Below are 18,336 nucleotides of genomic sequence, written 5' to 3' on the forward strand. Positions count from 1 at the left end.
GGGGGCTACATAAGCCAGGTATGGATGATGAGATCCAGACCCAGTCAAGGCAGTAGGAAGGAGAGAAGCAGACAATTGGAAGAAACTTAAAAGATGAATAGAGCCAGGCACAGTGGCTTACACCTGTAATCTCAACACTTTGGGAGGCTGAGGCAGGAGGATCACTTGAGTCCAGGAGGTCAGGTCTGCAGTGAGCTATGATCACATCACTGCCCTCCAGCCTAGGGAGCAGAGAAAGGCTCCTTCTCTAAAAATATGAATAAATAAATAAAATAAAGGAAAAATAGACAAGACTCCAAAATTGACTGGAATTCAGGGCAGGGTGTGGTGGGAGGAGGCCTGCTTTTAGAGGTGGGTGGGGGGTAGCGATGAAATACCTAGGAGAAGCAGCAGGTTGCCGGAGACCGATGGTGAGTTCTCCCCACCCCACTGGGCCTGGTGTGATGCTCGTTCTTACTGCCTGGTGGATATTTTGCTCCCTTCTAGGTTCTGTAGAAGAGTTCCTATTGAAAAAGTCAAAAGAGGAACCTGGGGACTTTGATAAGTTCTACTTAGTGGCAGCTTCCTTTGAAGATGTGGGAAATCACACCATAGTGACAGCGCTGTTCAACAACCAGGCATACCATGCTTCTGCTGTGGCTCTGGCACTGGTGGACAATTTTCTCTTCAAGTTGCTTTCTGGTGCCAGGGCATCCATTACTGTATCCAACCACCCTCAACCTCTGACATTTGTGAAGGAGGCGGAGAATTTGTGGTATCAGTATGTGTGAATTCTCTTCTCTCCATCTACACCTCTGTAGGGCTCCACCCTTTTCCACCTATTTCTGTCTTTGCTTCTTGTTTTAAGTACAAACTGTTATTTGGAAGATGGTTGCTATTAGCAGTTCCACATACTCTGCTACGTCTCACCTTATGTCCTGTCTTTTACAGGGGCCCTAAAGGACATTACCTTGTTATCAACTTGCTTTTGGGATTAGCTTTCCTGTCTAGCTCTTTTTCCATGTTGACAGTTAGAGAGAGGCTCGTCAAGGCCAAGCACGTCCAGTTTATCAGTGGAGCTTATGTGGCCACTTTCTGGCTCTCCGCTCTGCTGTGGGACCTCGTCTCCTTCCTCATCCCCAGTCTGCTGCTGTTGGTGAGTGCTGGAGGGTGCCGGGATTCTTCAGTTGCATATCGTAGGGGGTTTCTCCTGGGGACTCCTGCATAGAGCCAGAGTCAACTGGGAAGTCTAGGTTGGCAACTCTGTCCCCAGTGGGGAGTCAGGGTTTGAGATTGCCCTCATCACTGACCCTTGGTAGAGACTCAAGTTCCCAGCTTTGTTAGGAGCAGAGGAACCTGCTTTGGGGTCTCTATGTGGCCCCCTCAAGAATTTCTACTTCAAGCTAGTAAGGGGCAGTACTTTGGGGAAATCTGTTTATTGTCCAGAAATACCTCACCAGGGTACTGATGGGTTGAAGTACTTAATTGTGGCTCCCTGGTTATGTGTGCAGAATGGACCACTTCATGCTTTGTTCTGCCTGTGTACTTAATTGTGGCTCCCTGGTTATTTAGGCAGAATTGACCACTTCATGCTTTGTTCTGCCTGTGTTTTGTGAGCATCTCCGAACCCCTTATCACACTACACTGCACCACTGATTTCCAGGGCAACTCCCGGAGAATAGAGTTTAGGGCTTGCTCATCTCTGCATGTGCAGATGAGTAGAAGGGAAGTGCCCACGCAGAATTGCTAACACCTTACTTTTAAAATTGAGATTCTGATATTCTTTCTCCAGTGTTTAGGATTGACTCTTAATGACTTTTCCAAATTTTTCCCCTGCCCTTCCTAAGGTGGTGTTTTTATACTATCGTGAAGAAGCTTATACACACAATGAAAATGTCCTGGTTGTTATCCTGCTGTTAATGCTCTATGGCTCCGCTATTATCCATTTTGTCTACTTGGTCAGCTTCTCTTTCAATAATGCGGGCAACGCTTGTGTCAAGCTGATCATCATGCTCACCTTCCTCAGCATCTGCCCCTTCATCCTTGTCTCAGTCACAGGTGAACAAGGTGAGGACCGTACAGCACGCAGCACACATAGCTTTCACTTTCCCTCCAGCAGTCTCCAAAGTTGCACCCAGGAAACTGCATGTCTACCAAAGACCTGTGAGGGACAGTCCACAGCAGCTGTTGCCTGAAGAGTCCCCAGTGTGAATGTCCCAAACACACATCTCCAGGAGAATGGATGATTACTACTCACAAATTTAAAAAGGGACCTGCATGGATGGCTATCAAAGACAATGTTGAGCAAAAGAGTGAACACTGTATGATGCCACTAATGAAGTCCAAAACTAGTCCTGGAGATGGAACCAGAAACATGGTTGCCTCGGGGTTGGGGAGAGGGAGATTGTCTAAAAATAGACTTTAGGGAACTCTCTAGAGTGATGGAAATGTTCTTTATCTTGACTGAGGTGTTGGTTACATGGGCTTAGAGGTTCTTCAAAATTCATCAGATTGTCTACTTATGATCTATGCACATCACGGAACTATGTAATCCCTCAGTAAAAAAGATAATAAGTAAATGGCAGGGGCACGACCTCAACCGTGGCAAAATAAACTTTCTAAATTAACTGAGACCTGTCATATTTTCTGGGTTCACAGAGCCAAGGCTGAGGACAGGCTGCTCGGTGAGTGCGCAGCTAGAGTGAAGGAAGCTGCAAGTGAGTGCCATTCAGGCCCCTGTGTCTGTGCCACCGTGTCTATGAGTCAGGCTGGATAGGCATGCTGATATTTTACCTCAGTTCCATTCTTTCCCATCTGCATTTATCCTGAACACCTCCTTCATATAGACTGGATTTTGTTTTGTTTTTCTTAAAAATGAATTAACAGCTTCCCTTTGCTTTTTTTTTTTTTTTTTTTTTTTTTGAGACATCATCTCACTCTGTCTCCCAGGCTGGAGGGCAAAGGCGAAATCTCAGCTCACTGCAACCTCCACCTCCCAGGTTCAGGGGATTCTCCTGCCTCAGCCTTCTGAGTAGCTGGGATTACGGGTGCCCACCACCACACCCAACTAATTTTTGTATTTTTAGTAGACGTAGGATTTCACCATGTTGGCCAGGCTGATCTCTGTTGCCAGGCTGGAATACAGTGGTATTATCTCAGCTCACTGGAACCTCTGTCTCCCGGATTCAAGTGATTCCTCTGCCTCAGCCTCCCTAGTAGCTGGGACCATGCCCAGCTAATTTTTGTATTTTTAGTAGGGAAGGGTTTCATCATATTGGCCAGGATGGTCTCAATCTCTTGACCTCGTAATCCACCCACCTTGGCATCCCAAAGTGCTGAGATTACAGGTGTGAGCCACCGCGCCTGGCTCCTTCTACTTTTAACTTGGGAGTCGTTATGTCTCCTAAGAGACTCTTGATGATAGTTTTATCTCCACAAACTGTAGAGGCAGGAAGTGCATCCTCCTCATCATATGTAAGGTGACACTCAAACGACTTGGAAGCCAGCAGTTCACCCCTGCTGTCTGGACACAGATCATTTGTAAACCTCATCTCCTTCTACCCTCAGATCTCCCACCTCCACAGATGCAGCCCATGCTGGGGCTGTGCTCCTGATTTTCCAAAACACACCGTATTTTTCTTGTGCATTCTCCTGCATCAACAACTGGAAAAAAGTAAAGTGGGGCTGGGCGTGGTGGCTCACACCTGTAATCCCAGCACTTTGGGAGGCCAAGGTGGGCAGATCACAAGGTCAAGAGTTCGAGACCATCTTGGCCAACATGGTGAAACCCTTTTTCTACTAAAAATACAAAACTTACCTGGGTATGGTAGCCCACACCTGTAGTACCAGCCACGCAGGAGGCTGAGGCAGGAGAATTGCTTAATCCCGGGAGGTGGAGGTTGCAGTGAGCCGAGATCATGCTACTACTGCACTCCAGCGTGGGTGACAGAGTGAGACTCCTTCTCCAAAAAAAAAAAAAAAAAAAAAGAGGAATTCACCTACTGTATGTAAAGGTGAGGAATTGCCTTGTAACCTGAAGATCACCCAGATTTTAATAATGTCTATTTATCCTGTTTTAGGAGGCGAGTTTGTGATCCAAAAGAACATCTATGCATGGGAGTTGCTAGGTATGGGGAAGCACCTCATGGCTCTGGCTATATCAGGACCTGTGTACATCATCCTGCTTTTCTTTGTTGAAACCAATATGTTCTAGAAACTGAAAACCAGGGTGTGTGACTTCTGCATGAGGCAAAATTTGGTGAGTAGGTCAATGTGTAAATCCTCTGGGACAGGCACAGAGCCTGGCTCCATAGCTTCCTTCCTGTGGTCTGTAGCTGCCTTGATTCTCAGAATCAGAGGGAGCCTGCAGATCATCTGGTCCCATCTCAGAGCAGAGAGGTGACAGCTAGTGCCCAGGAACTCCGAGACAGGGAAGAAGCCTTGGGCTTAGTCCCTAGGCCCTGTTCATGATGCTGGTCACCTGTGGGGCTTTAAGGACTGCTCATCAATGAATAGAAACAATATCCTGAGATTAGGTCAAGTGAGGCGGCTCATGCCTGTAATCCAGCACTTTGGGAGGCCAAGGCGGGTGGATCACCCAAGGTTGGGAGTTTGAGACAGCTTGGACAACATGGTGAAACCCTGTCTCTACTAAAAATACAAAAATTAGCAGGATGTGGTGGTGGGCATCTCTAATCCCAGCTACTCAGGAGGCTGAGGCACGAGAATCGCTGGACCTCAAAGAGGGAGGTAGAAATGAGCCCAGATCACGCCATTGCACTCCAGCCTGGGCAACAGAGCAGGACTCCATCTCAAAAAAAAGAAAAAAAGTTACCTGAGAGTCCTAAAATCAGTCACCTTCTAGAACACCTCTTACCCCATAGACATCCATGAGTCAGACGGGAGAAAGTTCTGTCCAGTCAGCTCTTGGTCTGAGTATTTTCCAGAGGCCAAGACCACCCAAGGAAACTGTAGAAAATATGCTTTTATTATATCTTGACATCCCCAGGTTATAAGTCTTCCAGCTTTCCTCAAAAGTTGATGCCATGTTGTTGCATGTCCACCATATAATGGTCACGGCAATCTGAGTTCAGTCTTTGATACCTGTAGTTGCTTCTGAGACAGGGGTGAACATTTTTATGTGAACCAGTGTCAGCTGGACACCTTCAAGGCCTTCAAGAGAGGATCCAGTCTTTGTTGGTCCCTTCAATCTCTACCTTCTACCATTGCAAAAGCAGTTACATTTTCCCTCCTTGTCTTGGAATATAGGCAGTGTTGCACAAAGTAGCATTAGTGCCTGAAGACCAAGATGTGGAAGACGAGGCAAAGAATATCCAGAATTATTTGGAAAATTTGTGTGAGAAAAATCCACTAGTTGTTAAAGAAATATCAAAGGTAAAGTCAGACTTAGCTTCAAAAAGTCATAAACATTCTTCTTTTGGGCCCTTTGCATAAAGAATCAATAAAATGAAGGGCTCTCAGCCCTGCCCGCAGGTGTGGAGTATTGGCAAGTGCCTCAGAGTGAATCACATGAGTTCATTTGTGTACCCTGAGACAGAAATTTGCATCTCAGCCCTCCATTGTCTCTTCTGTGGTCCCCTGGAAGACAAGAGGGCCCGGGATGGGAGGGACACCAGAACCATGAATCTCAAGAAGCAAGGATGTGGGCCAGGTGCGGTAACTCATGCCTATAATCCCAGCACTTTGGGAGGCTGAGGCAGGTGGATCACTTGAGGCCAGGAGTTTGAGACCAGCCTGGCCAACATGGTGAAACCCCAGCTCTACTAAAAATTAATCTCTACTAATTAAGGAAAATTAGTAAGGTATGGTGGTGGGCGCCTGTAATCCCAGCTACTCAGGAGGCTGAGACAAGAGATTTGCTTGAACCCAGGAGGCAGAGGTTGTAGTGAGCCAAGATTGTGCCATTTTGCACTCCAGCCTGGGTGACGAGAAACTCCATTTAAAAAAAAAAAAATCCATGAACTTTGTACCATTTCCCCCCAAGTTTGTTATTCTTATTGTTTCCCTGTGGTTACTGGTAGTTAAAAACAAAATCAAGGCCAGGTGTGGTGGCTCACACCTGTAATCTCAGCATTTTGGGAGGTTGAGAAGGGCAGACTGGCTGAGCTCAGGAGTCTGAGACTAGCCTAGGCAACACAGTGAAACCCTGTCTCTACTAAAATTTAAAAAAATTAGCCGGGTGTGGTGGTGGGCGCCTGTAGTCCCAGCTGCTCGGGAGGTTGAGACAGAATTGCTTGAACCCAGGAGGCAGAGGTTGCAGTGAGCTGAGATCATACCACTGCACTCCAGCTTGGGTGACAGAGCGAGACTCTATCTCAAAAAAAAAAATCAGAAACAAACCATCAGGCAACATCAAAAATATTTTGTTAGCTTTAGGGACAGAAGGGAAAGGGCCTATCTTAGAGAACTAAGTTCTCAATTTGCAAAGACAGTGGGAGAAGAGAAAGACCTTAATAAACCCTGCTTGGAGTAACAGCTGAGAAAAGGTGAGTCTGAGCCTGGGTACAGGAGAGGCCAGGTGAGCCCAGAGAGCAGCTGGGACCTACCCCCGAGCAGGCGTGCAGCAAGCACAGTGCAACTGCTGGACAGCTGATTGCATTGCAGCCTCCTCACTGCGTCTCCCGTCTTGTGTGTCTCAGATCTACATCCAGAAGGCACCCCTGCTGGCTGTGAACAAAGTGTCCTTCACTGTGCCACCACAAGAGTGCTTTGGCCTGCTTGGCATCAGTGGGGCTGGGAAGTCTTGCATTTTCAAAATGCTGACTGGGCAGAAGCCCATAACTTCTGGGGACGGCTTTGTCAAGGGCCTCAGTATCGGCTCTGATGTAGGGAAGGTGAGTGTGTCTCTATAAACAAACCTGAGCTATGCCACAGGATTTGGGGACAGGAACTGGAATGGGACTTGCTCTCTGAAAATTCCATGTATCTGTTTCGTCTGTGACCCCCAAATCCATAGCTCCATCCTAGATTGCTTCTCTGAGCTCCAGATCATGTGTCCAGATGTTTACTTAACATCATCCCATGAATGGCCCACAGGCATCTGAAACTCAACGGGCCCAAATCTCCCCACACATCCCCCCAACCTGCCCTTTCCTCCTCCCTCACACTTCCTGGGGGAATGTGTGGCACACACCGTCCTGCTGTTCAAGGCACCTCTCCAGACATCCAGTCAAGCACAGTCCGTGGGCTCCCTCCCAGCAGCCCTTGAATCTGCTGTCTCTGGACCTGGTCATCCCGCACTCCCCTAGCTGAGGAGGCTTCTGTTCAGTCTGTGTTTTCCTTAACTTATCTGCAGCATTCATAATGCTGGCCCTTTCTGCTCTCAAACTAGGCTTCCTCTGTTAACTTCTGTAGCTTTCCCCTCTCCTGGCTCTTATCAACCACTGACACATCCTTCTCAGAAGAGGGTCTTTTACATCTGGTCCTTACATTTCACAGGGGCTGTGTCGTCAGCCACTGTCCTTCTCACTCCACATGCACTGGTACCCGCCTGTTGTCTTGGCTGCTGTGGCTCCTGTTAACATCTGTCTGTGGATGCCTCCCCAGTGGCCGCACCCCAGCCCACTCCAGCCCTGTGCTTCAGTCCTGCATGCTGATACCTTCTCATCAGCGTTCCTTGGACCTCTCGCAGATGTTTCATACTTGAACTTAATATCTACACCTAAGCCTGACCCACTTCTTGGATTCTCTAACTCAGTTTGGCACTGGTTCAATGAGACACTTCTTGAGGGCCTTGTGTGTCCAACCATTGTGCTAGACCCACTGGTTCTCACTTGCATGAGCACATGAACAAGCCATCGCCGTGAGGTAAATGCATAGCTGACGTCGCCGGTGCTACAGAGGGGATGCGGTCAAAGGCCTCTAGAGAGACTGCGCTGCAGAGGCACAGCTAGAGTCGTACTCTTTACAGCAGACGCATGCATGAGTCACTCTATTGCCAAGAAGTTTATCAAGCTGGCCTCTGTCTGTGCCCTAATCCTGTAGAGAGAAGGAAAAAGAACCCACCCAGTCCAGTTCCAGAATCTGTGCTCTCAGTTGCCACTCTTAGGCTGTCTTTCAGTGTACCTACCTTAGTTGGAGAGTTATAACCAATGTAAGCCCTTCTTGGTCATAAAACATTTACTATTAACTTTTTATTACTCAAAAAAGTGTGGGCAAGTTCTTCTAATAATGTCAAACAAGGAAATTCTGGCCCCCCTCCTGCTGATGGTAACTAGGAAAACTGGACCAAATGTCAAAAACATGTTTGAAAGTCTTAGAAAGCTAACAAGATAGTGAAGCCTTACTCGGCCGGGAGGTAGAAGAGGATAGCGGCCCAGGGAGGTGAGCAATGCAAAGCTGCACAGCTGAGAGCTGAGCGTTGCTCTTTATGCTGAGTGACAGGAGTTGGAATTCAGGGCTTAGCTGGGGCAAGACCATGCCTGGTGAAAGCATCCTTTGTTTGAGTGGAGACCCTAAAGGGCTGCACTATAGACATAGGGGTGAGCCGTGCTTATGCAAGCTTATACAATAATTGCAAAACAGCCTGGACTTGATAGCAGTCTTTGACATGAAATTGATGTGACCCTAAACTGCCAGTGCTCCCAAGCATCTGTCAGAAATAAAAGGTGGTGGCTCATACCTCTAATCTCAGCACTTTGGGAGATTACAGAGGGCAAATCACTTGAGGTCAGGAGTTTGAGACCAGCCTGGCCACCATGGTAAAACCCTGTCTCTACTAAAAATACAAAAATTAGCCGAGCATGGTGGCAGACACCTCTGATCCCAGCTCTTTGAGAGGCTGAGGCAGGAGAATCATTTGAACCTAGGAAGGGGGGAATCGAAGATCTCACCACCGTACTCCAGCCTGGGCAACTGAGTGAGACTCTGTCTCAAAAAAAAAAAAGGTCAGCAACAGTGGTGCATGCCTGTAATCCCAGCACTTTGGGAGGCTGAGGCAGGTGGACAAGTTGAGGTCAGGAGTTTGAGAGCAGCCTGATTAACATGGTGAAACCCCATCTCTACTAAAAATACAAAAATTACCTGGGTGTGGTGGCACATACCTGTAATTCCAGCTACTTGGGAGGCTGAGGCATGAGAATCGTTTGAACCTGGGAGGTGGAGGTTGCAGTGAGCTGAGATCAAGCCACTGTACTCCAGCCTGAGTGACAGAGAGAGACTCTGTCTTAACAACAACAACAACAAAAAAAAAAAAAAGGTAAATCTTCTTTAGGGAAAGATTATATCATCCTAGTCCTCAAATGATTTCTACAAACAACTTGACAAATGCAATGCTTGGTGCACAATAAAAAATACCCAGGTACCTGTGGATAAAAGCTAACAACATTGCAAAAAATGATAATAATTTAGAATGAAGCACAGAGGTCAAAAGGGTGGAAAATATACAGAAGAGGATGAGAGTCATTGTGGTATACAGCCTCCAAGGTGTGCCCTAGTAATGCTCCTCCTAGCATTCACACCCTTGAGTAGTTCCTCCCCATGTTGTACCAGGGTTGGTGCATGTGACCAGCAAACACTGTAGTCTTCTGAAGAAGAGATGGGGTGTCACTTCTGAGACTGGGTCATAAAAGACACCACAGCCTCTGCCTCGGATATACTCTCCCCTTCACAGCACTCACTGTATTATCATGGTTTGCCAGATAAACAGAACAAATAAAATACAATAAGCAGACACATTTATTATGAGGCATTGGCTTGCACAATTATGGAAGCTGAAAAGTTCCACAGTCTGCCATCTGCAGGCTGGAGGCTCGGGAAAACCAGTGGTATAGTTCCTGTCCAAACCCAAAGGCACAGGGACTGGGGTGACAATGGTGTCAGTCCCAGTCTGAGTCTGAAGGCCCAAAAGTTAGTGGCCCCAGTGTCCAAGTATAGGAGAAAATGGACATCCCAGCCTAGTAAAAGAGCAGAGCCACTTTCCCTCTGCCTTTGTGTTCTCTTCAGGCCCTCTGCAGGTTGGATGACACCCGGCGGCATCCGTGAGGGCAAGTCTCTATTCCGTCTCTGATTCATGTGCTGAGTGCTTCCAGAAACACTCTCGCAGGCACACCCAGAAATCAAGTTTCACCAACTATCTGGGTATCCGTGAGCCCAGCCAAGTAGGCACATAAAATTAACCAGCTGCCTATAATCCCAGCACTTTGGGAGGCCGAGGCGGGCAGATCACTTGAGGTGGGGAGTTCCAAGACCAGCCTGACCAACACGAAGAAACCCATCTCTACTAAAAATACAAAAGATTAGTCTGGTATGTTGGCGAATGCCTGTAATTCTAGCTACTCGGAAGGCTGAGGTAGGAGAATTGCTTGAACCTGGGAGACAGAGGTTGCAGTGAACTGAGATTGCACAATTACACTCTAGCCTGGGCAACAAGAGTGAAACTCAGGCCAGGCAAGGTGGCTCATGCCTGTAATCCCAGCACTTTGGGAGGCCAAGGCAGGAAGATCACGAGGTCAGGAGATTGAGACCATCCTGGTCAACACGGTGAAACCCCGTCTCAAGTAAAAATTCAAAAAAATTAGCTGGGCATGGTAGTGCAACCCTGTAGTCCCAGCTACTCGGGAGGCCGAGGCAGGAGAATTGCTTTAACCCAGGAGGCGGAGATTGCAGTGAGCAGAGATCGGGCCACTGCACTACAGCCTGGGTGACAGTGCAAGACTCCACCTCAAAAAAAAAAAAAAAAGAAAAGAAAAGAAAAGAAAAGAAAAAAAAATTAACCAGCATGCTCTCTCTGAAGGAAGCTAAGTGCCGTGTCATGCAGCACCTAGGTGGCCTTGCAGAGAGGCCTGTGTGGTGAGGAGCAGTCAGAAAGTACCTGAGACCTGCCAGCCACTTGGAAGCAGCTACCTCAGCCTTCAAGAGACTTTGGGCCCAACTAACAGGTTAGCAGAACCTCATGAGAGACCCTGGCCAGCACCACCCAACTAAGCTGCTCTGAGATTCCTGATGTGACACATAGAAACCATGAAATAACAAATTACACCCAAGTTTTGGAGTCATTTGTTATGCATCAACATGACTAATCACGTACAAAGGATACAGTAAGAAGTGTGTGTAACAGAGATTCCAAAAGGAAGGGAGACAAGGCAACATTTAAAACCACATGGCTAAAACTGTTCAAAATTTATGAAAGACATCAATTGCAAATGAAGCCCTATTATCCTCAAGCAAGGTCAATGAAATCAGCCCCTAGGAACAGTATACTAAATCTGCTGAAAACCAACACAAGAAAAATCTTAAAAGGACCCAGAGATAAAAGGTGGATTCCCTTCACAAGAGCAACAGTTACTGGTACCAGATCCCATCACAGAAATAATAGAGGCCAGGAGACAATAGAACGATACATTGTGATATAAGAGGAAACAACCTACCGAGAATATAGTAACCAGTAAAACTATACTTAGAAAGGTGTTGTGTTTTGTTTGTTTGTTCGGTTTGGTTTTTTTTTTTTTTTTTTTTTTTTTTTGAGACAGACTTACTCTGTCACCCAGGCTGGAGTGAAATAGCATGATCATGGCTCACTGCAACCACCGCCTACTGGGTTCAAGCAATTATCCTGCCTCAGCTTCCCCAGAAGCTGGGATTACAGGCGTGGGCTAATTTTTTTGTATTTTAGTAGAGACAGGGTTTTGCCATGTTGGCCAGGATGGTCTCTGTATCTCCTGACCGCATGATCTGCCTGCCTTGGCCTCTCAAAGTGCTGGGATTACAGGCATGAGCCACCATGCCCGGTCAATTTTTGTATTTTTAGTAGACACGGGGGTTTCTCCATGTTGGTCAGGCTGGTCTCGAACTGCAGACCTCAGGTGATCCACCCACCTCAGCCTCCTAAAGGAGCTGGGATTACAGGTGTGAGCCACCACACCCAGCTGGAAGGTATTTTTTTAAAGACCTTCAGATAAATAAAAGCTGAAATAATTTATCATCAGCAGATGTATGCAAAAGGAGATAATAAAGAGTAAATTTCAGACAGAAGGAAAATGATTCCAGATGGAAGCTCAAAGATTCAGAAAGGGTTAGGCATGGTGGCAGTGGCTTATGCCTGTAATTCTATCACTTTGAGTGGTAAGGCAAGAGGGGAAAAAAAAAAAACAGAAAGGGAGAAAAAGTTATTATTATTATTATTTTTTGAGACGGAGTCTCATTCTGTTGCCAGAATGACTACAGTGGTGCAATCTTGGCTTACTGCAACCTCTGCCTCCTGAGTTCAACTGAGTTTCCTGCCTCAGCCTCCAGAGTAGCTGGGACTATAGGCACCCATCAACATATCCAGCTAATTTTTGTATTTTTAGTAGAGACGGAGTTTCACCGTGTTGGCCAAGATGGCCCCAATCTCCTGACCTTGTGATCTGCCCACCTCAGCCTCCCAAAGTGCCGGGATTACAGGCATGAGCCACCATGCCCAGCCAAGTGATTATTATTTTTTTTTTTAAAGAGAGATCTGTGAGTTTTGACTGAAAGCTATAATAGTAATGTCTCATGAGGCTTAAAACATAAATAAAGGTAAAATATATGACAACAATAGCTGTAAATCAGGACAGAGTAAAAGAAGTTAAAGTATTTTAAGGTTCATGCCTTGTTCATGAAAAAAGTAAATAGTTAATGATATCTATCGCCAAATCAAGGATGCATGTTTTAATCTCTAGGAATAACCAAAGGAATAGGGGAAAGGAGTATATACCTTTTAAGGTAACAGAGGAGAAAAATAGAAAAATGAAAAAAAATATGACAGAAGAATTGAGAGAGAAAAAGGAACATAGAACATATGGGTTACCCAGCCCTGAATAAGACGGTAGATTGAGGCCAGGCATGGTGGCTCACACTTGTAATCCCAGTACTATGGGAGGCCCAGGTGGGAGGATGGCTTGAACCTAGGAAACCCAGGCCAGCCTGGACAGCATAGTGAAACCCCATCTCTACAATAAAATGTAAAATTAGCTGGGTATAGTGGTGTGTGCCTGTGGTCCCAGTGATTCTCTGATTCTCCTGCCTCAGCCTCCCAAGTAAGTGAGATTACAGGTGCAGGCCACCACACCTGGCTAATTTTTTTGTATTTTAGTACAGACAGCGTTTCGCCATGTTGGCCAGGATGGTCCCGATCTCCTAACCTCAAGATCTGCCTGCCTTGGCCTCCCCATTGCTGGAATTACAGGCTTGAGCTGCTGCACTGGGCCACGCTGAAGCTGCAGTGAGCTATAGTCACAGCAATGCACTCCAGCCTGGGCAAGAGAGACTTTATCTTAAGAAAAAATAAAAAATGTGTTTCTATGCATCACATCTAAATCCAAACATCAGTACTTACATTAAATATAAATGAACAAAGTCTCCAGCTAAAAGATTAAAATTATCAGAAAGGGCCGGGCGCGGTGGCTCAAGCCTGTAATCCCAGCACTTTGGGAGGCCGAGGCAGGTGGATCACGAGGTCAAGAGATTGAGACCATCCCGGTCAACACGGTGAAACCCCGTCTGTACTAAAAATACAAAAAATTAGCTGGGCATGGTGGCGCATGCCTGTAATCCCAGCTACACAGGAGGCTGAGACAGGAGAATTGCCTGAACCCAGGAGGCGGAGGTTGCGGTGAGCCAAGATCGCGCCATTGCACTCCAGCCTGGGTAACAAGAGCGAAACTCTGTCTCAAAAAAAAAAAAAAAAAAAAAAATTATCAGAAAGGATACTCAAAAGGTTAAACACAGAATTACCATATGACTTAGCAATTCCATTCCTAGGTATATAACCAAAAGAACTGAAAACCTACATCCACACAGAAACATGCACAAGAAAGTCCACAGAAGCTTTACTCATAGCAGCTAAAAGTGGAGACAACTCAAATGTCCATTAACAGATGAATGGATAAACATGTGGTCTTGCTATATAATATGTCATGTTCCTCAGCCATAAAGAGTAATGAAGTGGCCAGTCACGGTGACTCACACCCTAATTTCAGCACTTTGAGAGGCCAAGGCAGGCAAGTCAAGAGGCCGGGAGTTCGAGACCAGCCTGGCCAATATGGTGAAACCCCATCTCTACCGAAAATACAAAAATTAGCTGGGCTTGGTGATAGGTACTTGTAATTCCAGCTACTCAGGAGGCTGAGGTAGAAAAATTGCTTGAACCCAGGAGACAGAGGTTGCCATGAGCTGAGATGGTGCCATTGCACTCCAGCCTGGGCGACAGGGAGAGACTCCATCGCAAAAAGATAAATAAAAAGCATGTTGGCTGGGCGTGGTGGCTCACGCCTGTAAATCCCAGCATTTTGGGAGGCCGAGGCAGGTGGATCATGACGTTAGAAGATCGAGACCAGCCTGATCAATGTGGGGAAACCTCGTCTCTACTGAAAATACAAAAATTAGCTGGGCATGGTGGCAGGCGCCTGTAGTCCCAGCTACTCAGGAGGCTGAGGCAGGAGAATTGCTTGAACCCAGGAGGCAGAGATTGTAGTGAGCTGAGATCACGCCACTGCACTCCAGCCTGGGTGACAGAGTAAGACTTCTCAGAAAAGAAAAAAAGAAAGCATGTGACAGAATGATAGATAAAGGATGATACTATTTGGCAAAAAACAGCACCCAGCCAGTCCTGAGCAAGGAGCCTAGGTCCACGCAGGTGCCTTTGCCAACACAGAATGCCGGACGGTGCACTGCAGCCTGGCCACAGTGGGCTGGGGCAGGCCGCCAACAGACTGCGGGAGTCTTTACCTGAATATTTTACAAAGAAAATCGATTTGCAGATTACAAGTATAATAGAAAATATTTCTAAAGGGTAAAAAAGCAAAGCAAGCCTCTTGTATTGACTGGATGCTTCAAAGGCACCAGGAAGTAGGGGGGCACTGGGTGCTACGGTTTCATGCTGGGTGAGCTGGAGGAGGAGCCAAATAAGTGATCCACCCTGCCCACTACACCAGCAGCTCCCTGACGTAACTGTAGTACCACTCACAGGCCCTTCGTGGTTCGCATTCATGTGGCAGATGTGGGTAGCGGCAGGGGCAGCAGCCTGGAGGTGTCCAGACCCTTGCCTCATTGGAGGCTTGGTGAGCCTATGGGAGGAGGGTTTCCTCTGACGTGTCTCCCTCTCGGGGCTATTTTCTAACCCAGGTACGGTGGTGGATTGGTTACTGTCCTCAGTTTGATGCTCTGCTGAACTTCATGACAGGCCACGAGATGCTGGTCATGTATGCCCGGATCTGGGGCATCCCAGAGTGCCACATCAGTGCTTGTGTGGACCAGATTATTGAGGACTTAGTCATGTACATGTATGCTGACAAGTTGGTCAAGACCTACAGGTGAGATCTGAGGCTTCCCCTGGCCCCTCTGCCTCCAGTTACAACGTAAGTTCCAGTTTTTCCCAGAGCTGGAGAGCAGGGCAAAGCCCCCAGCTCTGGGGATGAGGTCCCCGTGCAGGTGGTTGGGGGCAGCTTCCACTCCTGTAGGAAGAGGTCAGTGGCCTGGGCTGCCCCAAGGCACCACTTCCTCTTGGCCCTGGGCTTGAGTGGATTATGAAGCTGCCCCAGTCCAAAGGTAGTTTACATGGCTGACAACAGGCAAATGGTGCCACGGGTGTTACTGTCCTGCTAAGATGAGGACAGACCTTTCTTCCTGCCACTTCATGAAGGGCTTTCTGTTGTCGGTAAGTTTGCATTTTAAGCCCACAGTTACCTCATACCTCTGTGTCTAGGGTACCTGAACCGCTGATGTTCTGCTGAAGAGCATGGGGTATTCCTCAGGCTTCTGTTGTCAGTGATAGAAGCCCTACTCCAATTAACTATTTTTTTTTTTTTTTTTGAGATAGAGTTTCACTCTTGTTACCCAGGCTGGAGTGCAATGGCGTGATCTCGGCTCACCGCAACCTCCGCCTCCTGGGTTCAAGCAATTCTCCTGCCTCAGCCTCCTGAGTAGCTGGGATTACAGGCACGCGCCACCACGCCCAGCTAATTTTTTGTATTTTTAGTAGAGACGGGGTTTCACCATGTTGACGAGGATGGTCTCGATCTTCCGACCTCGTAATCCACCCGCCTCGGCCTCCCAAAGTGCTGGGATTACAGGCTTGAGCCACCGCACCCGGCCTCCAATTAACTATTAAAGCAAGGCCCCAGACCGCACGGATCCAAGGACTCCCTTCGCGTTGTGTGCAGCGCCCCTGGAGGCACATAGCGGTACTGCACACCCAGGATTGGGGCGTAGAGGTGCCCACACCGTGGGCAAATTGGGCCCAGGGTCAGATGATGATATCCCTTGGCTCTTCCATCTTTGTTGGCTTCTGTTTCAAGCAGGTTTTTATGTTTCCCTGTATCTTCTGAAGATCAAATGAGTTCATATTTGCACAGCTTAGAACAGTGTGTTGCACATAGTAAATGCTATATGTTTTAAGTTAGCTAAGATGGGCCAATACCCTTCTTCTCAGATGGAGAAGCACTTGCCCTCAACACTTCCAGACCCTCAGAGAAGACTCGCCAACCATGTGCTCACCCTGGACTCATCCCTGTGTCCAGGAGAAGGGGTTATTCCCTGAGTGGATAGCCCCAGCCACGGTTCAGCCCTGGGTGAAAGCAGTGGGCTGCACTGCTGAAAGCCCCATGTGGGGTGTGGGAACACTTCCTGAACAGAGAAGGAAAGGGGGTGAGTGTTGAGCCAGAAGTGCTCACTGCTGGAGTCTGACCATTCCCATCACCTAATCTTCTCCCCTCCACCCCCAGTGGTGGGAACAAGAGGAAGCTGAGCACTGGCATCGCCCTGATTGGAGAGCCTGCCGTCATCTTCCTGGACGAGCCATCCACTGGCATGGACCCTGTGGCCCGGCACCTGCTCTGGAATGCGGTGGCATGAGTCCGCGAGTCCGGCAAGGCCATCGTCATCACCTCCCACAGGTAGAGCCTGGCTCTGCGGGTCACTGGAAGTTTCAAAACCAGGTGGGATGGGAAGGAGCCACGTGGCCAGGAGATCCATCAACAGCTGGTGCAGAGTCTGCGAGGAGATTCCCCAGGCTCTGCACATGAGCCACACTCTGAGCATGGGTATCAGGAATGGCCTGATCAGGGTACCAAACCCCCTTCCTGTCTGCACGAGCCTTTGGCACTCCAGCCCTGTCTCAGGCCCCACCCTCTTCCCAGCATGGAGGAGTGTGAGGCCCTGTGCACCCGGATGGCCATCATGGTGCAGGGGCAGTTCAAGTGCCTGGGCAGCCCCCAGCACCTCAAAAGCAAGTTCGTCAGCCGCTACTCCCTGCGGGCCAAGGTCCGGAGCGAAGGGCAGCAGGAGGCGCTGGAGGAGTTCAAGGCCTTCGTAGACCTGACGTTTCCAGGTGTGTCCCAGCCCTGGCAGCCCCACACTGGGTGGGCCCTGGGCCCCTGTCTAGGCCTCTCCCATCTGCTGTGAGACGTATCTGTGCCTCAGCCCTGCCATGTCCCATCTCCCCGATCCCTGGGACAAGGATCGCAGTGCCGAGCACCCAGGCACCCTCCCTGATCCTCCAGCCCAGCCCTCACAGCCACGCCGTCTCTCCTTGCAGGCAGCGTCCTGGAAGATGAGCACCAAGGCATGATCCATTACCACCTGCCAGGCCAAAACCTCAGCTGGGTGAAGGTGAGTGCCTATCTTTGACGTGACCCACTTTCTGGGGTAACTCTGTCACTCTCTCTCTCCCTCTTTCTCTCCTCCCCATCACTCTGAAGTCATGTTCAGCACTGCCACTGTCCTGCCATCTCCACGGCAACGTTCACGTGATTTCATAGAACAGAAGGTGTTTCAGCTGGAAGGGACTTTGGAGATCTGCTCCTCCTGCCCCCTCATTTCAGGGAGAGGAGAGCAGGCCCAGAGAGGAAACACCACATGCCCAGGGACACACAGCAAGCCAGGGACCCTGCCAGGCCTCTGCCCTTCTGGCACCATTCCCACCCAAGAGTATGGGCAGTGGAGATCCATAGCGCCGAGTTCTTGGGAAGTGTTCTGGAGCAGCTGAGAGAGGGATGGGCCTCTTGGGGGCCTTGTGAGAGTCCCAGAGGCCAGCCCTTCCACCCTCTCCTTCCCCGTGTGCGTCTGTGGGACAGCCTGGCCACAGCAGCCTCCTCCCAGGTGTTTGGCACTCTGGAGCAAGCCAAGAAGAAGTACATGCTGGATGACTACGCAGTCAGGTCACCCTGGAGGACATCTTTCTGAGCTTCGCCTGCCCTGTGCCCCTGGTCCGAAGTGGAGGCCAATGAGAGCAGGCAGAGCACGCGGGCCCCTCATTGTGCTCCCTGCCTCCCTCTCAGCCTCCCTCCCTGCCTCCCTCAGAGCCTGTCCTGCTATAATAAAGACATCCCAGTGCCAGGTTGGCCCAGGTGTGCATGGCCTGGCCTCAGCTTCCAGGGC

General features: G+C 48.6%; 2 protein-coding genes across 5 annotated transcripts in view; both read left to right on the top strand.

The window, feature by feature from the left end:
- Window positions 1-4,192, top strand: part of LOC104651471 (ATP-binding cassette sub-family A member 17-like) — a 36,635-nt gene extending 32,443 nt beyond the window's left edge. The window contains exons 7-10 of the mRNA XM_010339052.3: window positions 487-760; window positions 931-1,135; window positions 1,827-2,046; window positions 4,059-4,192. Coding sequence (XP_010337354.3) covers window positions 487-760; window positions 931-1,135; window positions 1,827-2,046; window positions 4,059-4,192 — 833 coding nt within the window. The remainder of the gene's footprint in view (window positions 1-486; window positions 761-930; window positions 1,136-1,826; window positions 2,047-4,058) is intronic.
- LOC101033475 (ATP-binding cassette sub-family A member 17-like) lies at window positions 4,148-18,289 on the top strand. 4 transcript variants are annotated; one of them, XM_074381767.1, is made up of 7 exons: window positions 4,148-4,237; window positions 5,248-5,373; window positions 6,639-6,833; window positions 15,085-15,272; window positions 16,683-17,287; window positions 17,495-17,568; window positions 18,033-18,289. In XM_074381767.1, the coding sequence occupies exons 1-5, from the start codon at window positions 4,223-4,225 to the stop codon at window positions 16,810-16,812; spliced, it is 654 nt and encodes a 217-aa protein (XP_074237868.1). In that variant the 5' UTR covers window positions 4,148-4,222; the 3' UTR covers window positions 16,813-17,287; window positions 17,495-17,568; window positions 18,033-18,289. The 4 variants fall into 4 exon arrangements, with proteins under 4 accessions (XP_074237868.1, XP_074237867.1, XP_074237866.1 ...); XM_074381766.1 differs by having other exon boundaries at window positions 16,683-16,853; window positions 17,097-17,287; window positions 17,495-18,289; XM_074381765.1 differs by having other exon boundaries at window positions 17,495-18,289.
- Window positions 18,290-18,336: the final 47 nt, after the last annotated feature.

Source organism: Saimiri boliviensis, chromosome 12 (genome assembly GCF_048565385.1).
Source record: "Saimiri boliviensis isolate mSaiBol1 chromosome 12, mSaiBol1.pri, whole genome shotgun sequence".
Taxonomy (NCBI): Eukaryota; Metazoa; Chordata; class Mammalia; order Primates; family Cebidae; genus Saimiri; species Saimiri boliviensis.

Coding starts and splice junctions, on each gene's coding strand:
- LOC101033475 (XM_074381765.1), top strand. Junction 5,374..6,638: donor TTGTTAAAGAAATATCAAAG/GTAAAGTCAGAC, acceptor TGTGTGTCTCAG/ATCTACATCCAGAAGGCACC. Junction 6,834..15,084: donor TCGGCTCTGATGTAGGGAAG/GTGAGTGTGTCT, acceptor TTTCTAACCCAG/GTACGGTGGTGGATTGGTTA.